At 36.8% G+C, this 21,013-nt stretch overlaps 2 protein-coding genes across 5 annotated transcripts in view; both read right to left on the bottom strand.

Annotated features, from left to right (window-relative positions):
• Positions 1–38: 38 nt before the first annotated feature.
• zgc:162879 (ras and EF-hand domain-containing protein) lies at positions 39–13,082 on the bottom strand. The gene is made up of 17 exons (XM_051870917.1): positions 12,576–13,082; positions 10,729–10,881; positions 9,280–9,370; positions 7,104–7,199; positions 6,924–7,004; positions 6,236–6,351; positions 4,961–5,029; positions 4,761–4,842; positions 4,530–4,600; positions 3,969–4,152; positions 3,787–3,888; positions 2,795–2,939; positions 2,612–2,693; positions 974–1,088; positions 781–894; positions 624–700; positions 39–539 (listed from the first exon to the last, which is right to left on the bottom strand). Exons 1-17 carry the CDS (start codon positions 12,884–12,886, stop codon positions 437–439), a joined length of 1,992 nt encoding a protein of 663 aa, XP_051726877.1. The 5' UTR covers positions 12,887–13,082; the 3' UTR covers positions 39–436.
• A 2,846-nt stretch (positions 13,083–15,928) lies between these two features.
• The window catches only part of sema4ba (sema domain, immunoglobulin domain (Ig), transmembrane domain (TM) and short cytoplasmic domain, (semaphorin) 4Ba), an 85,731-nt gene continuing 80,646 nt past the window's right edge, over positions 15,929–21,013 (bottom strand). For all 4 annotated transcript variants that reach the window (XM_051870173.1, XM_051870172.1, XM_051870174.1 and 1 more), the window contains exon 15: positions 15,929–20,800. In XM_051870173.1, the coding sequence (XP_051726133.1) occupies positions 20,037–20,800 (764 nt within the window). In that variant the 3' untranslated portion in view covers positions 15,929–20,036. The remainder of the gene's footprint in view (positions 20,801–21,013) is intronic.

Here is a 21,013-nt window from a genome sequence, read left to right as displayed (position 1 = left end):
TAAATGTGTGTCAAAAATACTAGAGAACATCAGAAGAATTGCTTTCAGACCTTTGGTTTAAACTAAATAATCTAAAACTTTTATTTAACAATGTTAGAAAAACTTACATGAACATCCTTCGACACAATTCAGTTATAACAAATAAAAATGTTTAAATAAACACTGAACCCTGAAGTGAATTGATCATTTGTAAGCAAATGTACAAGTATACATTTGATCAGTGCTTAAAAACACCAAGGACACATACAAAACATGTCTAAATTGCTTAAAAGTGATTAACTTGATTCTTAAAAAAAAAAAAAAAAAGGTTTTATTAACATTTTTCCAATAAAGGTCATTTTATAAGGTGCAGTAATTATTTAAAAAGTTACCTTTACTACAAAGCACTGACATTAAAATAAATTTAAGACATATAAACCAGATCCCACTGCAAGATTTAGACTCCACAGCAGTTGTTCAGCGTCTTCCTCCGTTTGTGAAGATTCAGCTTAACCTGTGACTCTGACCTCCGCCCCAGTTTTGCATGTTTCTTTACTTCTCTATGATGATTCAGAAGACATTTGAAACCTCAAAACACTTCATATATTTACTTCGTTTTTGAGAATGAGCAAGAACTGATTTACCTTGCTAAATGTAAAACGGCCTCAACGACGTTCGTCCCCTCTTTAGCGCTTGCTTCACAGAACATGGCATTATAAGCCTGTCATGGACAGCAGCCATTAGGATTGACAACATGGGTCATTATGTTCTTTCCACACAAATTCGAGACTCTAGACTCACCATAGCAAGCTTTTCCCCGTGGAAAGAGCTCACACAGCTTCCCTTTGGCCTCTCTGCTCTCAAATCCACCTTGTTCCCTATTACACACATTGGGATGTCCTCATCTGTTGACTCCTGTGAGGGGTAAACTGTCAGGATTCAGACTACAAATAATACAAGGGAAAATGTAAAAGTCAGTAAAATATCACCGTACCCGAATCTGTTCCACCCATTCACGAACATTCAGGAAGCTGCTCTCAGACGTGACATCGTACAGCAGTAGCACTCCATGTGCTTTGCGGAAATATGACCTGGCAATGCTGCGGAACCTGTAGAAAAATAACTTTTTGAAAATGAATGTGCTTACTAGTTAAGTATTGATTACATACTCTACAGCTCAAAAGTTTGGCGTCAGTAAGTATTTGTATGCAAAGTTGCATTTAAAAGTTTCCACAAAAACATTAAGCAGCAAAACAGACTGGAGTGACGAAAATTCAGGTTTGCCAACAAGGGAATAAATTACACTTTAAAATATATTAAAATAAAAATCATTTTAAATTAGTAATGTTTCACAATATTACCGCTTTAACTATTTTTGATCAAATAAATCCCGCCTTGGTGCGCACGAGTCTTTTCAAAAACATTAATGACCACAAACTTTTAAACAGTAGTTTAGCACTTTATCTCAACCACACATCAAAGGTTTGAAATCTGCACATCCCACAGGAATGACCTTTTATAACTAGAGATTCCTTCATGTAAAATAAAGTCCTCAAAATAATAAATGTATAGTGTTACAGATCAATAATCCAACATTTACGTGTCACATTTAAACCCTAGGCCTGCATGCCTGCTAATATTCCATTATTTACTGCAAACATGTTTCCTGTTCATGTATACACAGAGTGACGTGACATGTTTCCACAGAAAATAAATTCTGACATGTGGTACATTGATTAGGTTGAAAAGAAGTGCCCCAAGTCCTGAAAAGTGAAGCCAAAGCGTTTTGATCGCCCCCTGGTGGCTGGCTGCAGTATACGTCTTAAACCCCACCCTCTCCATGTAATCAAATGGGACACAAGCCATTTGTTAAACAGGACTCAAGGGACAGTCGTAGCTTAATCCATGTAAAACTCACTCAGAATGCAATAAAATTATGGTGGGACAGCTCAAAACACTAACCCAGCTGACTAAATGTTTTAGCATAAACTACTGTTCAAAATTTGGGGGGAAGATTGTGTTTTTGTTATGCTCACCAAGGCTGCCTGCATTTGATCAAAAATACAGAAACTGTAATCTGTGAAATAGAAAACCATTTCAAATTGTAGTATTATCTTAATATTTTAAATTTTAAATGTAATTTATAACTCTGATGGCAGAGCTAAATTTTCAGCATCATTACTCCACTCTTCACGTCACATGATCCTTCAGAAATCATTCTAATACGCTGATTTGATGCTTAAGAAACATTTGTTATCAATGTAGAAAACGGTTGTGCTTCTTAATATTTTTTTGGAAACCATGATACATTCTTTGCTCAGAATTCTTTGAATATAAAAAACAAAAGCATTTATTTGAAAAATCTTTTGTAACATCAAATGGATCAAACATGACAGACGTTTATTTTAATGTGTCCTCGCTGAATAAAAGCAAGAAAAGAAAACCTCAAACACAACAAAAGGGTATAGGCTTCATTTTCAAAGTCTAAAAATGCAAAGCATCATACCACTAACAAAGACAGGATGGCGGACGTGTCAGACTGCAACTCATATATAAAGTGTAACTTGACATTCATAATTAAGAATTTTAACCATCCATGTACTTGGTTCTTAAATCAGTCATACTACTGTACCTTTCCTGTCCGGCAGTGTCCCAGATCTGAAGGTTAGTTTTCTCTCCATCTACAAGCATCTTCTTGATTTGAAAATCAACACCTGCAAGAATGAATTTTGAGCTATTTAGATTCCATCATCATACGGTATTCATATGGTAGCATTAAAGCACATTCAAAAATGACGTGTTTGTATGTTCTCACCAAGAGTGGTTGGTATATCTCCTCTGAATTCATTAAGACTCAACCGTAGTAAAAAGCTGGATTTTCCCGACCCGGCATCCCCAGCCAACACCAGACGGTACACTGGAGAGAGATCTTCCGTGTCATGCAAGTCTTCTTCAGTTTGCTATAGAGAACAAATGTACAGAGTCCATCACAGTGCTTCTCAAACTCTTTACTTCAAGGACCCACTTCTACAGTTTTTTTGTTTTCTAGCCAATAACATTTTAGAGCTTGCCGTAACTAGAAAAATGTACACTCATAAAATGTATAAAAATGCCCATGGAGTTATAAGTATTAAATTTATATTCATGCCAAGTCTTGAAATCAAACTTTTGATCAAATATTAAAATATCTTAAATATTAAAAAAAAAAAAAAAAAAAAAAAAAAAAAATCCCTTTATTTTCAGTTGTTTTAGCTTATTTTAAATGCTTGTTTGGTCTCATTTTAAATCGTTTTATGTGATCTTGAGGCCCTCAGATCACACATATCACATATCATATCAAAGTTTCTCAAGACTGTGGGAATCCTGGTTCTTCAAAAGAAAAACAGTTGAGGGGAATTAAAAAAAAAAAAAAAAATCAGCTATTTTAAATGCTTGTTTTGTGTCATTTTAAATTGTTTTGTGATCTTAAGGCCCTCAGATCCCTGATTGAGAACCATGTTTGTCTATCAGAAACATGATTACACAACATCCAAAACCAAGAATTGCCAAATGCTACTAAAAATAGTCCTTGGAGTAAATAAGTTACTTGCTAACTGGCCCGTTAAAAAAAAAAAAAAAAAAAAAAAAAAAAAAAAAACACCCCACACCTTTTGGCATTTATGGTTTTCAGCAATACTAGGTAGTAGTAGTAGAGATGAATGCCATGTCAGCAGCTGAGGCTATTGTAAGCTTACTCAATAAAAACTTCTTCTACAGTCTAATAAGATGTTTAAAAACTCGGGAATAAGCAAGAGTAGCAAGAAATACCTTGACAGGAAAAGCAGATAAGCGCCGCCGAAGTGAGGAGGATATTGAGCCAGCTGTGCTACGAGCTACAGATCCCAACGCTTCAGACTTCAGCTCTGACACCTACACAAACATTAGTTGTTTAACCCAGAAATGAATTATACAGATACACACATGTAGTGTGAAAACTAGTGAAAACATACCTCCAGTTCAAATGGAATAGAAGAGTAACTATGATGCACAGTCTCTACTGAATTATGGCTGTCTTCACTGTCATAATCACTGCCTGACATCGGCTCGGCATCTGTCTGAAGGGAAACGCCACTGTCCAAATACTTATCAGCCCAGCACTTGACCAGAGCCATAGTGTCGTCTTCATTAGTAAAACTTAAAAAAAAAAAAAATATTATTATTATTATTATTATTATTATTATTATTATTATTATTATTTTTTTTTTTTTAATTTTTTTTAAGGATGACATATGTCTTATCTATTTTTAACTGATATATATTATATACACATGTATTATTATTATTATTATTAATACATGTGTATATAATATATATCAGTTAAAAATAGATAAGACATATGTCATCCTTAAAAAAAAAAAAAACAAAAAAAAAAAAAAAAAAACAGTATATAATATAATATAATATAATATAATAGGCTAAACAACAAAGCATCTTGAATGTTTACTCAGTATATTTTTCTGTCAAGGTACAACTGCAACAAATATAGAGCAAACAATAGAGGGCATAATTACCCGCTCTGATTCATTGTACTCTGTCGAAGTGGTTTCATCTTCCTAGGAGGAATTTCATTTTTTGGTGAGAGCTACAGAAGAGCAAACATTTTAATGAGGATAGTTATTGTGTACATTAAAATGCATTCCATAAACAATGCTGATTTCCTTTTATGATGGAAATCCAAATATTTGATCGTGGTTAAAACGAACGCAGTACCAACTCCAATTAAAAACCAATGAAATGGCTACCCGTCTTTTTGTAGAGGAATTATCCTGGCTCAGAGCAGAGCGCAACCCATCATTGCTGTCATACAATGTTTTGTTCATTTCCCTGATGTGGAGGGAAAGAAAAGTCAAACCTTACATATCCAAGCAAGCAAGAAATCCATTTCTTCATTGGACTATTTTGAGTCATTTGACCATTACACAGAATGACTGAATTGACTTACTGGAGGATTTCTATATGGCTGGAATAAGACTGGTACTCCATCACCATCTTCTTAAGGTCATCACTTTCTCTGAGAAGGAAAACCAATGTAATATTTTTGTTCAATAATATTTTGATTATTATTTAAAGTTGAGGGTATTTTATGATACTATGCAATATTCATAACATTTTTATTAGCCATTTTCCCCCATTGAAAACACTTTCCTAATATTTAAATTATTTTTCAATTAAAGCACTATTCCATGTTAAAATAGAGACAAGGCATTTAAAATCCAATTTTTTGAAGGTATATAGAGTATATAATTCTATATAAAGTGATAAAGTGACTTCTAGATTGTCTTGTGGTTTTTAGACATGCACTTATTTTTTTTAAATCAAGCTGTGGTTTTGGATTTTTACATTCTCAAAAACTACTTTTTGTCAAGGTTTAGATTTTTTTTTTTTTTTTTTTTGAAATGTTGATTTGAAGTGTGTTTTGTTTTGGCATTAATTAATTTTCATAAAAAAAAAAAAATAATAATAATTTTTTTTTTTTTTACTGCAGTCAAACCTGAACACAGAGGAGGACATTTTGTTACAGAAAAAAAAAAAAAAAAAAAAAAATATATAAAAATGAACAGGTATGTTTTAATCACAGCTTAATAAATCTGGGTCTGATCTGATTTCAGCCTCTTATTTGAGTCTTTTGGCTCATTTTACTATATTGTTACAGCCACACCAGTTCATGTGTGTGTCTCTGTGTGTCTCTGTGTGTCTCAGTGTGTCTCTGTGTGTCTCTGTGTGTCTCTGTGTGTCTCTGTGTGTCTCTGTGTGTCTCTGTGTGTCTCTGTGTGTCTCTGTGTGTCTCTGTGTGTCTCTGTGTGTCTCTGTGTGTCTCTGTGTGTCTCTGTGTCTGTCCTGTGTCTGTCCTGTGTCTGTCCTGTGTCTGTCCTGTGTCTGTCCTGTGTCTGTCCTGTGTCTGTCCTGTGTCTGTGTCTGTCCTGTGTCCCGTGTCCCGTGTCTGTTTCTGTCCTGTGTCCCGTGTCTGTTTTGTAATCTTGTGTAACCCCTTCCTTGCGGTTTATTTTTTTTACTGCTTTGTGGCTGAATTACTGATTTCATCTGATGAAGCAAAAAAGAGCTAAAATTTCAAAACAACATTTTTTCGGTCATTTTTGACCGAAGAAGACCAGAGGGTTAAATCACAAAGGAGACTGTGTGTGAGAACCAATGGCAGCATTCACATCTTTGCGTACACAAACCCTGCTTAAATGAATTGAAGCATCCGTGTTCTCACCTCTCGTGTTGGAGTTTCTGGTCAGTGAAGGCGTTCTTCAATCTGTCCAACTCAAGCTGGAGAATTGAGACGTTCATCTGGGCTTTCATAAGAGAACTCCTCAGCTCCTCATTTTCCTGCAGAGAAACAGAAATAAAAGCTGGAGAGGTCACAAATGTTTCAATTTGGTATTAAGGGTGCCAACACTTCTTTGCAGATACAGAATAAGGGGTAATCTGCTCCACCTAATTCAGACAGATTGGGCTAAAATGTGTCAGTGGATAAGCTGTGGTGCCCTTGTCATGTTCAATTTATTTATTTATTTATTTTTTTTTATTTAAAGTGTAAATCATTACCATATTCTTCTTAGACTACTTAGAGAAGTCATTTCTATTGCCTTATGTGATAGTTTCACCTCTGTCTCAAGTCTCCAAAAAAAGATATGTTGAAGAATGTTGGTTACAAAAACAAAATTGGACCCCACTGACATTCATTGTATAAAGAGAGAAGGAAAAAAACATCTCAAAATATCTTTTATCCACAGAATAAAGCCATAGTTTCAGAATACAGTGAGAATTTTCATTTTTGGCTGAACTATCAATTCAAGTAAAAATTGGCAGAGTTTACCTTACTCTCCCCTAAGGTTCAAACATTTTTTTAAGGTATAAATACATGTGGTAGTAATGGGGGAGAGGAATCGGAGTCATACCTGCATCAGATCTCTAATCTGTGCTCTCAGTTTGATGGCATCTTCTCTGGGGCTGTTTAATTTCGACTCCTCTTGATATTGCTAAAATAAGAGAATGTAAGAAACAATGCAGGTTACAAACAAAATAGACAAACCCACACGCATTCAAATGAGACTCCCACATTATCATCATCATCTCACCTTTGTGAGCCTCTCTATTGTTGTTTGCAGGTCTGCCAGCTCATTCTCATGCTTGATTTGGAGCAAAGCAATGGATTCATCCAATTTCTTCTGTTCCTGTATGCATGAAACCCAAGAAGAGTGTTTTCCTTATATGCACTGGCCTAATAAAGAGGCATTTACAAGCTCTCATAGAGAAGCCTTTGTGCGCACAGAGTCAGGCTGGCCTTCCTGTTAAAAACAGCTCACTGATCTACAAGAATAAAGGTGAACCACTGAGCAAGAAGCTGAACCTGAAATCCCTCTTTTCCACTTAGCAAGACAGAATAAGACATAAACATACACATTTACATGCGTGAATCATGGTTATTATCAGGGCTCGACGTTAACACCCACCCGCATTTGGTGGGTTGGCGGATTTCAGCAGTGGCGTGTAACAGTCAACTCCTACTAGCCACTTTGGCAGGTTCAATTTTAGTTTATATATAGCCTAAATACACATTTGTCAATTGTAGTCTTTTTAAAAGGCATCTGAAATAAACTAAAAGCAATGTTGTCAAAAATATCAATTTTCGATACATAGATACTGAAATAGGCTTATCTGAAACAAACCTGTCTCTTCACTCATTTCATTTGCTCTGGATGAATATTGTTGGTGAACTTCGGCATGGGATTGCGTGTATTGGGCATAAATTATATTCATTCCCACAGATTTTGCGAAAGCATAGCCCCCCCTCAGTACTAAACAGTTGTTTTTCACTGCTTATTGGGCTTAAACAGTCAAATACACAAAAATGTCAAAATGCCGGTCTCGGCAAGTATTCACGCAAACACAGTCAGTTGTGTTTTAACCCAAGTCTAACAGTACAATGGATCCACGTGTCAGATCTTAAAGTGACAGCAGCCTAATATAGCTGCTGCCAAATTATGAGATAAAAATATCTTTATGGCCATATTTCCCCCATGGTATCAATGTCAAAACTGTGGCCAGTGAAAATGCGGAGTGGCTAGTAACTTTGGAAAACCACTAGCCACAGTGGCTGAGAGCAAAAAAGTTAATGTCAAGCCCTGGGTATTATCGTTAACTAAAACCATTAAAAAAAAAAAAAAAAAAAAATATTACTTGGAATAATATATACATATACATTTTCATTTAGTTGAAGTATTCAAGTTAACTAAAAAAGTATTCAAGAACAACTAAAAAATAAAACAAAGCTTAATAAAATCTATATAGACATTTTAAATGACAAAAAAACAATACTACTAAAACTAACTTAAGAAAAAAAATGTTTTAAAAACTATAATAGTACATTAAGGACAATAAAAACACTGGTATAAAATGCATACGTATGTAAACGTGTGTTTATGCATGTTATTCTGTCTTAGTGTTAATACCAAGAAGGTTTTCGTTAATTGAATTAAGGCTGAAATAAATCAAATATAGATGTTAGGAAAATAAGCGAAAATTAGAAATGTTGCATTGACAACTACACACATACTGAGGTACTTAAAAGGTACACTCTAACTTTTGTTCAAAATTAACCATTTAAATAGTGAGTCAATACATCAATCCTTCTTCCAAAATGTGTTTAGGTTAGTTGTCACAACGAGTGAGAAAGGTTGACATGGAACATGCTAACTCTTCAACCTCTGGGAAATCACCAGTTTAAAAAAAATAAAAAAAATAAAAGCATAACAGAGGAGAGTCTGCTGGCAAAAAGAGAAAACGACAGAGCTTATAATAAAACAACAACATTGGCTTGGCTTTTCAGAGATACCGAGAGATATAAAATGTAAAAGCGACGCCGAGATGGCGTTTTTATTACTCAACAGGTGAGATTATTGATTATTGAACATAAATTGCAATATGTAGCTCTCTAAAAGAGTTCATTGTAAAGCATTATCTACTGTGCAGGCTCATATTAATCGGCATAGTCACGCAGAGCTGAAGCACAACCAAAACAATGTTTTATGCAAAATGCATGCAGTTTTGTTTTTTTTTAACCACTAGAGGGCCAAAAGTTACATAGTGCACCTTTAACGTACAAATCTGAATATCATTAAGAAATCAGAAAAACATTGCCTACTTTTGCATTAATCTAAATGTTACATTGTTAATATTCAATAAACGTATGTACATAAATGTGCCAACTCATAATTATAAATCACTGCATATCAAACTTGTCTGACTTCTCACCTCTTCTCTGACCCTTTCTTCAGTGCGGGCCAGTTGCTGCTGCAAGTCCTCCTCCATCTCTGCTAACTGACTGCTGGTCAGTTCCTCCGTCCTGTTGACATCAAAAAGAAAAAGGCACAGCCTGAACTTTTTAGAACCGAACGGCAACTTAAAAGTCTTTCTCCAGAAAGCAGTTTGAAACAACCGGTCTTGGATGCATTAAAGGGTATCCTAACACCAAGTGCACCAAAATCCAGACCTCAAAAGAAACGTTCCCTGAGGAGTAACTACTGGAGAGATGAATTACTCCTTTAAGCTACACTGTCTTATCATAATCATCAAGTGGGTGCAGTTGAGCAAACGTCTGACGAAAGGGGAGGAATGAAGGCAGGACTCTTGAGAACACAATCTGCAACTGTGTAAGGTGGACCTGAGGTGAAAAACAGCCTTACGCTAAACACACAGTAAAAGGCCTGGACTGCATTTCACTGTGAAAACAGAGCACTCAAACTGTGTCCACACCTACAGAACCACATAAATAGACATTCCTGAGAAATACGACGACGACGACAAGCTTAGTAACTCTACACTAATTTTCAATTTCCTCCTTCCTTAATGGAAAAGCTTTTCTTCATTTTAAGAACGTAAGCTTTAGAACCTGAATCCATTAAATGCTTGTAGAAAAACAAAAACAAAACAAAAAAGTGTTTCATAATGTAGTAGATAGGAAGTTCACAATTATATAAATGTGGATTCATGAATCTGACATGGAACAGTAACAATCTTCTTGTACTTTCTACAATTTTGTAGAGTTGTTTAAATGGATAGTTCACCCAAAAATGAAAGTTCTGTCATCATTTACTCACCGTCATGTTGTTCCAAAGACTTTTGTTCACCTTTTGAACACAAAAGATTATATCTGAGTGATTTCTGACCCTCCAAAGACTAAATTAAATCTGTTCATCATATAAAGCGATTGTGTCTCTTCAGAAAATTTGAACTAAACTACTCAATTCATATGGATTAGTTTTACAAACTTTTTGAAGCATCAAAGTGGTAGTTACGTAGCTGTCAAAGGAGGGACAGAAATCGTTCAGATTTTATTAAAAATATCTTCATTTTTGTTCCAAAGATGAACGAAAGTCTTACAGGTTTGGAACAACATGAGTGAGTAAATGACGACAATTTCCATTTTTGGGTGAACTATCCCTTTAAATTCTGGGATAATCTTACTCCCACTAGAAAGCCTCAGAGGTTCCAAGGGGCCACAATGACAAATTTTAAATAATCGAACAATTAAAATGCTTAAAATGTCTTTCAAACATGTAAAGGTGCATGAAATTATATCGAGGTGCAACTACTATTGTCCTTCATTATATCTCAGCTGGAATGGGAACTAAACCAGCTTCTATAAACCCGTTTTTGAAATACCACAGCATCGCAGGTGAACCCTAGAAACACTCCTCTCACCTTCGAAGACTGGTCTCGAGTTGTTCACTCTCCATCCTGTGCTCTTTGCTCTCAGCCACAAAGGCCCTGATGAGATCCTCATATTGCTGCAGTAAGAGCTCATCTGATGTGGAGTGGATTTGTTCATACAACTCACTCAATCCATCCCACTGCCTGCAGACACAAGAAGAGAGAAAAAAAAAAAAAAAAAAAAAAGTGAGAAGAGCAATAAAATACACAAGGACTGAATGAGCGCATCTCATGTGGATGGATGAATCCAGATGTCAAGACAGGTATTGGCAAAAGTTTGACAAAATAGTTGGTTAAATGTATATTAAAACATTAAAATTCTTGCATGTATACACAACGGGCAGATACCACAGACCATTGTTTTTATACACAACTACTTATAAATGTTATAAACGGGGGGAGGAGGAACTGAATTAAAGGATTAGTTCCCTTTCAAATGAAAATTACCCCAAGCTTTAGCTACTCACCCTCAAGCCATCTTAGGTGTATATGACTTTCTTCTTTCTGATGAACATAATCGGAGTTATATTAATATCCTGACGCATCTAAGCTTTATAATGGCAGTGAACGTCACGTTAGTTAAAGGATTAGTCCATTTTCAAATAAAATTTTCCTGATAATTTACTCACCCCCATGTCATCCAAGATGTCCATGTCATTCTTTCTTCAGTCGAAAAGAAATTAAGGTTTTTGATAAAAACATTCCAGGATTATTCTCCTTAAAATGGACTTCAGTGGTCTCCAAATGGTTGAAGGTCAAAATTACAGTTTCAGTGCAGCTTCAAAGGGCTTTAAACGATACCAGACGAGGAATAAGGGTCTTATCTAGCGAAACGATCGGTCATTTTATAAACTCAAATGATCAACTTCGAAGTGCTTCCGCTTTCCGTATTCTTCAAAAAGCTTACGCTGTATGTCCTACGCCTTCCCTATTCAACTTACGAAACGAACGCAGCGCCAGTTTCGTTTTTTCCGTAAGTAGAATGGGGAAGGCGTAGGACATACAGCGTAAGCTTTTTGAAGAATACGGAAAGCGGAATGGTGGAAGCACTTGCAAGGCGATCATTTGTGTTTATAAAACATATACAGTTGTATTTTTTATAAGAAAATTACCGATCGTTTATCTAGATAAGACCCTTATTCCTCGTCTGGTATCGTTTAAAGCCCTTTGAAGATGCACTAAAAACTAATTTTGACCTTCAACCGTTTGGAGACCATTGAAGTCCACTATAAGGAAAATAATCCCGGAATGTTTTCATCAAAAACCTTAATTTCTTTTCGACTGAAGAAAGAAAGACATGAACATCTTGGATGACATGGGGGTGAGTAAATTACCAGGAAATTCTCATTCAGAAGTGAACTAATCCTTTAAGCTTTTTTCGCAAGTTGAACACGGAAGGCGGTCTGGCTTCCTATTATCCACGTAATAGTCTCTAAACGTTATGCAAATTTCATACATAAACAGTGGAAATTTTTGCATCTGTGGTCTAAAATACTGTATAAGAAATGTACAAAAAATACAAAAACTTTTTTATAGCCTAGGCCTACTTGTTTAAAAATAATAACGAGCACGTGCAAAAAACAAAACAAAACAGGTTGTCAGATTTAACTACCTTCAGGGTATACATTTGACCCAAAATCATGGTTATGTACACACATACACATACACACACATACACACACACACACTGACTATAGCCTATTTCTGAGAACTTGTGCTACCTTTAAAAAAAAAAAAAAAAACCCACTTACCTACATCGTCGTGAGCATCCTTTTTTGTTAATTACAAGTAAAAGTTTAACAAAATACTGAACTTCACAAGTCAAAATACAAGCCTACCTTCCCAAATAAAAGGCCACATCTCCGTCTAATGTGTTTTCAAACTCATCCCAAGCGCTTCTCTGACTTTGCAAACCGTTTTCCAACGAAGCCAGATTGAGGGCTTCGGAAACTTCCTGAAAGCTTGACGAAAAATCATTAAAATTAATATATCCGTCTCCATCCAGGTCGAACTTGTTGAATAAAGTCCTGATCTCGTCCGCAGGGACATTAAGCTCTCGGCAAACATTGGTGAAGTCCTCGTACTCGACTCTTCCTGACTTATTCCCATCACAAGCTGCAAAAAGTCTCCGAAGGTCAGTTTGGTTCATCTTTTCACCTGACGAGAACAAACAAACGCTTATTCAAAATACACCTGTGTACAACGACAACGCTCCAAATAATCCACGTGAAAGTGATAAAACGACGAAAAGAAAAGCCGACTGAACATGTAGCCTACATCACCAACAGGTGCGCGGACACCTCGCGCTGAAACTAGAGGCAGGTAGATGAAGGCATGAGTGATTGGATTATCGCTCATTATCTCTCAGTGTAACAAGTTAAACTCAAGTTAGTGTGTCATTGGATAGCTGTGGAGGTAGGCGTGCTGGAAAAAGTGTACAACAAACTGAGAACCAGCCCACATTTACATTGGTCTCCCAGTCTGGCCAGCTAGTAGTGCCCAAAACTATAAAACCAAGAGAGCAAGATAGTGAGTATATTATATTACAGAGCATAATAATGAATAAGAATAAGAAAATACAAATAGGCTACATAACTAACTTATATTATGAGTCTTTATTGCTTTTCAAAGTTTTATTGTCTGCCGTCACGTAATTATTTTTTCTAATAGAAATTTGCTTATATAAATATTAAATTTAATAACGATTATAGTAAAATTATCTAAAATAAATATTCAGACATATTCACCAAAATGACATCGGAAATGCGGTCATGTTGACGAAGTTGCGTCGCGCGCCAGACGACAGTGCGGTGGTTTCATTCTGTCGAAGGCGCTGGTACTCTATTTCCCTTTGAGGTGTGGTGGACTGTTCTTTATCTGATGAGGGACATTTGCCTTTCTTTGTTTGGTAATGTCCACGCCACATAGCTACACTTGTTTTTCATTCAATTCAAAGACATTTTCTCTGGATTGCGGACAGATTGCCATGATAAAGAGTAGGCTAAATATATTAAAAATGTACATAAATAGGTATCCTAAAGAAATACCTTTCTGAAATGTTATAATTTTTCATTGTCTCTCTGGCTGTGTCATTGTGCAAACAGTGCACCGCACCTAAGTCTTAAACTAACTCAAGTGTTTACATGATTCAGTCATAGTTAACTTTTAACCTGCGTCAAATAACACAGGGGGATTACCTAGAGGAACTTAATTATTTACCATAGCTGGATATGAGCATCACGATGTTGTAACTATGTCACCTATTGTTTGTTACTTTATTTAACCTGGAAGAAACAGGTTGTGATGACCACAACTATTACGACTGTTGAATATAAGTATAGTCAAGGATGATACAGTCGTTTACCAACAATTGCCACATGATGGCAGCATTATTACTGTAAAAAGTTAGAGCGCTCGTGAGTACTTGGCTCAAACCACTTTTGAGACGCTATAGGGAGAAAATATGTAAAGTGAGAGTTATGTATTTGTAAGGATATTTTCATACAGATCAAAAGTGAGCATATGAAACCTAAAGTGTCCATAAAATGTATTTGCTGACCGTTAGTGGTAGGTGTGTATGAGATATCATGGTATATCTTTTCATTAATCACACACACATACACACCTGATACTAGGCAATTTTTTTTGTGTGTGGGGGGGGGGGGGGGGATCCCATTACTGTCAATTTTTCTGGTAGACTGTAATTCCTATGTTTTGTCTTTGATAGGCATAAAAAACTTTTTGCTTTCAATGTAACCTTGTATAACTTTTTTTTTTTTTTTTTAAATCTGTTTACCTTTTCTCCCTCTGGCTCTTGGTTGTTTTATTTGTATTATTTTTGTTATGCCAAATCGGGTATATATATATATAATATATGTGTGTGTGTATATATATATATATATATATATATATATATATCCCCGATCAGGCATACCATTATGACCACCTTACTAATATTGTGTTGGTCCCCCTTTTGCTGCCAAAACAGCCCTGACCCGTCGAGGCATGGACTCCACTAGACCCCTGAAGGTGTGCTGTGGTATCTGGCACCAAGATGTTAGCAGCAGATCCTTTAAGTCCTGTAAGTTGCGAGATGAGGCCTCCATGGATCGGACTTGTTTGTTCAGCACATCCCACAGATGCTCGATTGGATTGAGATCTGGGGAATTTGGAGGCCAAGTCAACAACTCAAACTCGTTGTGCTCCTCAAACCATTCCTGAACCATTTTTGCTTTGTTGCAGGGCACATTATCCTGCTGAAAGAGGCCACAGCCACCAGGGAATACCGTTTCCATGAAAGGGTGTACATTATTTGCAGGTAGGTGGTACGTGTCAAAGTAACATCCACATGGATGGCAGGACCCAAGGTTTCCCAGCAGAACATTGCCCAAAGCATCACATTGCCTCCGCCGGCTTGCCTTCTTCCCATAGTGCATCCTGGTGCCATGTGTTCCCCAGGTAAGTGACGCACACGCACCCGGCCGTCCACGTGATGTAAAAGAAAACATGATTCATCAGACCAGGCCACCTTCTTCCATTGCTCCGTGGTCCAGTTCTGATGCTCACGTGCCAACTGTTGGCGCTTTCGGAGGTGGACAGGGGTCAGCATGGGCACCCTGACTGGTCTGCAGCCCCATACACAACAAACTGTGATGCACTGTGTATTCTGACACCTTTCTATCAGAACCAGCATTAACTTCTTGAGCAATTTGAGCTACAGTAGCTCGTCTGTTAGATCACACGGGCCAGCCTTCGCTCCCCACGTGCATCAATGAGCCTTGGCCGCCCATGACCCTGTCGCCGGTTCACCACTGTTCCTTCCTTGGAGCACTTTTGATAGATACTGACCACTGCAGACCGGGAACACCCCACCCCGCCCATGACCCAGTCGTCTAGCATCACAATTTGGCCCTTGTCAAACTCGCTTAAATCCTTACGCTTGCCCATTTTTCCTGCTTCTAACACATCAACTTTGAGGACAAAATGTTTACTTGCTGCCTAATATATCCCACCCACTAACAGGTGCCGTGATGAAGAGATAATCAGTGTTATTTACTTCATCTGTCAGTGCTCATAATGTTATGCCTGATCATAGATAGATAGATAGTTTGATGCCACATGACTCAAAACTTTTGGTTGCAAGTTTCAAAACTGTAATTGACCCAAATAATGTTGAATCAGTAAAAATCAGTGGGTTTATTTCTTTTATTTAAAAAATTAAAATTAAAGTGCTTTTATGTACAATATAATAAAAACAACAAAACAGTAGTGATGTATAATACAAAAAATACATTTCACAACAGTTTTTTTTTTCTCTTTACATTGGCAGCAAAATGTACAAATACACCTTTACATTAAAGTTTACAAGACATTAACTTACAATAGATCAGAGCATCTTGGTGTGCCATTATAAAGAATGTATCTGAGCGTTTAAGAGTGTAGCAGACTACTGCAGTCCAGTAACTCTTATGTCTGAGTCTGTTCAGAACTGAAATATGTGACTATACGACTATCTATATACGTAACTAAATCTACCGCTTGTAGGTAGCAGCTGATGTACAGTGAAGTTTTCACATTGTCTACTCTGCAAAACGGCACGCTAGCGATAATAATCAGATGATGTACTGAAAAACATAAGCAAATTTGCTTACAATTTAAATGATTTTTGCATGATATTCTGAATGTGATTTTCAAACAGAGGTCTGAGTATATGTAAAACAGTTATATTATTATTACAAATACATTTTTTTCTGTGCTGGAAATATATTCAGTAAGTGTTTTGTGTGTGTGTGTGTGTGTGTGTGTGATTGATACATATATATATTTATATATTAGGGGACCTCTGTAGTTATTAGTATTAATTAGCACAGTGGAGACATACCCTTGCAGTGGATTGTTGCACAGACAACCATTCGATATACAGTGGTTTGCGACTTTACATGTACTAGGTAATTCTACTGTGTAGTCCACCAGAGCAGACATGCATGTGAGGTTTGCTTTTTGTTCACGTGTTTGAGTCACAAAAAAGGCTACAAGATTACATTTGCTTTCCCGCATACCCTTTGAGTCACAAAATCTAGCTCGAAGGCATTAACAAAACCATTCAGTTGGTACTTGCTACAGCAATGTCAGGAGAACATTCATTCCCAGACACTTTCATTTGAACCATTGCCACATTCTGTGCAAATACAATAGAAAAAAAAAAGAATTGTAATGCAAATTCTGGTAAAAAAAAAAAAAAAAAAGCAGAATGTAAAAACATTAAATGTCGTTCACTACCTTCTCTTACAAATACAATTATACAACTTTGTGATCAAAGTCATTGTCCGTCAGATCATTAGAAAGTAAATGTCCCACTTTCAAACATTCAGCATAAATTTAAATAAAACAATTTTTCAATTGAAAGAAGAAGTTTGGAACACTTTCAATCAATACATAACTACATTCACAATACAAATGTCTGTGTGATCTTTAAAGATCAATGGCAATGAAATATTACACACTTGGGTGGTGCAATATACAATGCTTGTCTTTGGGAATTTTACTTGAAAATTTGATACTGGAAATAGATGTTTCTTAAATTTTTTTTTTTTTTTTTGTCTGTGTTTGTGTGTTCTTAACTATACATTTTTACATGGATCCTTATGTTGATGCTATGCTGTAGTAACACATTTTTGTATAAGTTACCATCCCCATTGCTTTGCAGCAACCAAGTAAATCCAACCAGTATGACACTCTTGGCAGCTGACGATTTATAATGTAGTTTCATATACCTATATGTCATTGCTCCCACCCAAAAACATCTGTTAGCCTCTTTGACTTAAGGTGTTATAGTGAACATGGCACTTTTTCATGGAAAAAAAAAAATCTGCTGGTCACTTTACACTCGTCGGGAGCATAGATCTTATAGCTTAGCATAAAATTGGCATGTAAAGTCATTTTCATTCTGTCCGAATGCAAATTCATCATTCAAATTTACAGCATGGCAATATAAATGTCTTTAATCTGAGAGAAGTACACTTTTGAGTCAAGAGAACAGCTCTTGACAGATCCGTAGACCACTTGGGCTTCTGAGAGATCTTAAATGAGAGAATCTAAAATCTTTTGGCACAACAAAAAAATTTGGATCAAAGTAAACAATCTCAAGAGACGTTTGGTCACTTCCATTGACTGTGTTATGCACTATTTAATAGTGTGTTATGCTCTACTTAATAAATATTTATGTCAAAAATTCTGCCATCATTTACTCACCCTCGTGTTGTTCCAAACCTCTTTGACTTTCTTCTGCTGAGCACAAATAGAGATGTTTTTGTTTTTGTCTAAACAATGAAAGTCAGTGGGGTCCAAAATTATAGAAGCTTGTTTCTGCCACTAAATAAAAAACTGAAAAAGGTAATTGTGACTTTTTATCTCACAATTCTGACTTTTTCTCGCAATTGCGAGTTTGCATCTCAAAATTTTCTTTTGACTTTTTTCTCAATTGCTAAATTTAAACTTGCAATTGTGAGTTATAAAGTCAGAATTGCACAATTCGGACTTTTTTCTCACAATTGCGAGTTTTTATCACGCAATTGTGACTTAATATCTCACAATTCTGACTTTTTTTCTCAGAATTGGGAGTTATAAACTCACAATTGTGACTTTTTCTCTTGGAATTGTTTATATCACACAATTCTGACTTCATATCTCACAATTCTGACTTTATAACTCGCAATTCTGACTTTATAACTCGCAATTTTAACTTTATATCACACAATTCTGACTTTATATCTCGCAATTCTGACTTTATAACTCGCAATCGTGACTTTATAACTTGCAATTCTGACTTTATATCTCACAATTAGCGGAAATAAGCTTCCATACAAAACAACATTGGACCCCATTGACTTTTAATTGTTTGGACAATATTTTTATTTATTTATTTATTTATTTTTAAACATGACAGATTTGGAGACAAGTTTGGAACAACAAACTTGATGATAGTTGAGTAAATGATAACAGAAGGTTAATTTTTGGCTGACTATCCCTTTAAATCAGAGGTTCTCAACCAGGGGACCAAACGGTCCTCAAGATAGCTTAAAATTATTAAAAATAAGACTGAAAAAGCAATGAAATATCAATGAAATAATCTTTGAAGAACTAGGATTCCAAAAATCTATATATATATACATATGAGAAAGCCTAATTTTAAGTGTGATTCGGAGAAATCATGCAAATTAACAAAATCTTAGGTAGAAACTGTGAATAAAAATTATTATTATTATTTTTTTTTTAAATCCTTATCAGTAAATAAACAACTGGAAAAGAACATTCAGATATTGTTGTGGACAATGGGGGGTCTTGGAGTCAAAAAAAAAGAAGAAAAAAAAAGAAAAGGTTGAGAACCACTGCTTTAATAATTTTTGAATACCACTGATCAATTAGCAACTGATTTCGATTGGGGTATAAAGAATATTTCTGCATCTTCAGAATGTAATGTGTGCCTTGGATGTACTCTTAGTATTGCTAACATGCCTTCTTTGGAGTCCTCTACACATTGAATCCCCATTGTGGGCTCTTTATATGCCTCAATCTCACTTGCATACATTATTAAACGTGTGTACCTCTGAGAAGCAGTGTAGAATACTGAGGTCATGGCATCACTTATTGTACTAGGACAGCCGTGTGCTGTTTTTTAGCTCTCTACATGATGCTTCTCCTTTATGTGATTTGCATAGTATGCCTGCTATGTGCTGAGGTCGTGATGATATACTGCGCAAAGGTTTTGCATATATCATCAAAGCTTTTGATGCACCACTACACCTTACATTGTGTTGAAATGTCAGCTAATCATCTCACATCAGGCACTATGTTCAGCAGAGACTCTAATATAGACTAAAGTTTGAATTTTCGTCTTCTCGTTCACAGGACGACCAACTCTACGCGGCAGACCGAGGGATGAGATGGGAGCATGACAGGTTAGTGAACCCTGAGGGCATCGTATTGCTTTCACACAGATGCCACCAGACTTTTTTTGGACGGACCGGGCGGGACGACTGGACTGGTGTCTCTCGCAATGCCCACCGTTATTTTTTCGAAGTGTACTCTAGGCCTTGCGTCCCGCTCGTCGTGGCTCTGGGTGCTTCACAGACTTGGCAGTGACTGAGAAATGTGAACAGATCACCAAGACAAAATGAGAGGAGACAAAGTGCAAAATAAAACCCAGTGATGGTACGTTTCCAATCATTTTCAGTCTGTCCCTCCCTTGGCGTTGTTCAGTTCAGAGGCCACTATTTTTTTAACAGTCATCCCAAACAGACTTAAACGATCGAGTCTTTGATTTCCGAGCCCAGTCGTACTCGAGGCCGCGGGCAAGTCGGGGAGATTTCCACGTGGCTCTCCTTTAAGTTCAATGGTCTCTTTTCGGATTCTGAGAAGCTCTTGCTGTTCTCAGGTGAGGAGCATTCGTGAGTTGGAGTGCTGCAGATGTAGTTATCATTGAGCGTCTGGTAGCCCTTGTGGTCAGACACAGAGGGCGGGATATTGTTGCCATTTAGTGGAAGGCTTTCCGTGTGCTTCCCTGGAATTCGCGGCTTCTTCTGTTGCATGTTGGGGCACTCGCCTTCCTTCAGCATGGACTTCATCCTATCTCGGTTCCTGTACGCCACGAACAGCGACAGGACCACCAGGGAGAACACGAGTAAGGCACACACAACAATCAATTCATTCCAGTACGTTTTGGTTTTCTGCGGTGACCACGTTTCCCCGGGCAGGATAATTGCCTCCCCTTGGGGCACGAGCTGCGTTCGGGAACGTCCAGTCAGGGTGGTGCTTTCTTGCTCTGCTTTAACGCAATATTCGGCCAGAAGTTGTTGGTAGCCGCCTTCTTCGGACCAACATTTATAGATCTCCTCCCTATCCACTTGGGCTACAACCACCAGCCCGCCGTCAGGACGAGTGTAGACGAATTGCTCGTCGGTATGATTGTGCTCCCATCGCCTCTTAGCCAAGTTGGATCGCAGCTTGCAGGGTAGAACCGTAAATGTGTTGACTGGTATTTGTACCACATGACATGATGGAACACCTGTGGGTTAGATGGTCTTATTAGTTACCAATAAATCAAACATTTATCTCACATATTAGCAAACCACTATGCAACGACTTCAATTACTTACAGTCTATCAGAGCCTCTTGTCAGAGGCACTATGTAAATGCGTTTGGTCATGCCACATGCCGCAGTGCTTTTGTAACTGTCTCAGCTTGCCTTAGCATCATGCACTCTATGGCAATTTGTGGT

Source organism: Ctenopharyngodon idella, chromosome 18, assembly GCF_019924925.1.
Source record: "Ctenopharyngodon idella isolate HZGC_01 chromosome 18, HZGC01, whole genome shotgun sequence".
NCBI classification, from domain to species: Eukaryota; Metazoa; Chordata; class Actinopteri; order Cypriniformes; family Xenocyprididae; genus Ctenopharyngodon; species Ctenopharyngodon idella.
This window is presented reverse-complemented; position numbering and strand designations above follow the sequence as displayed.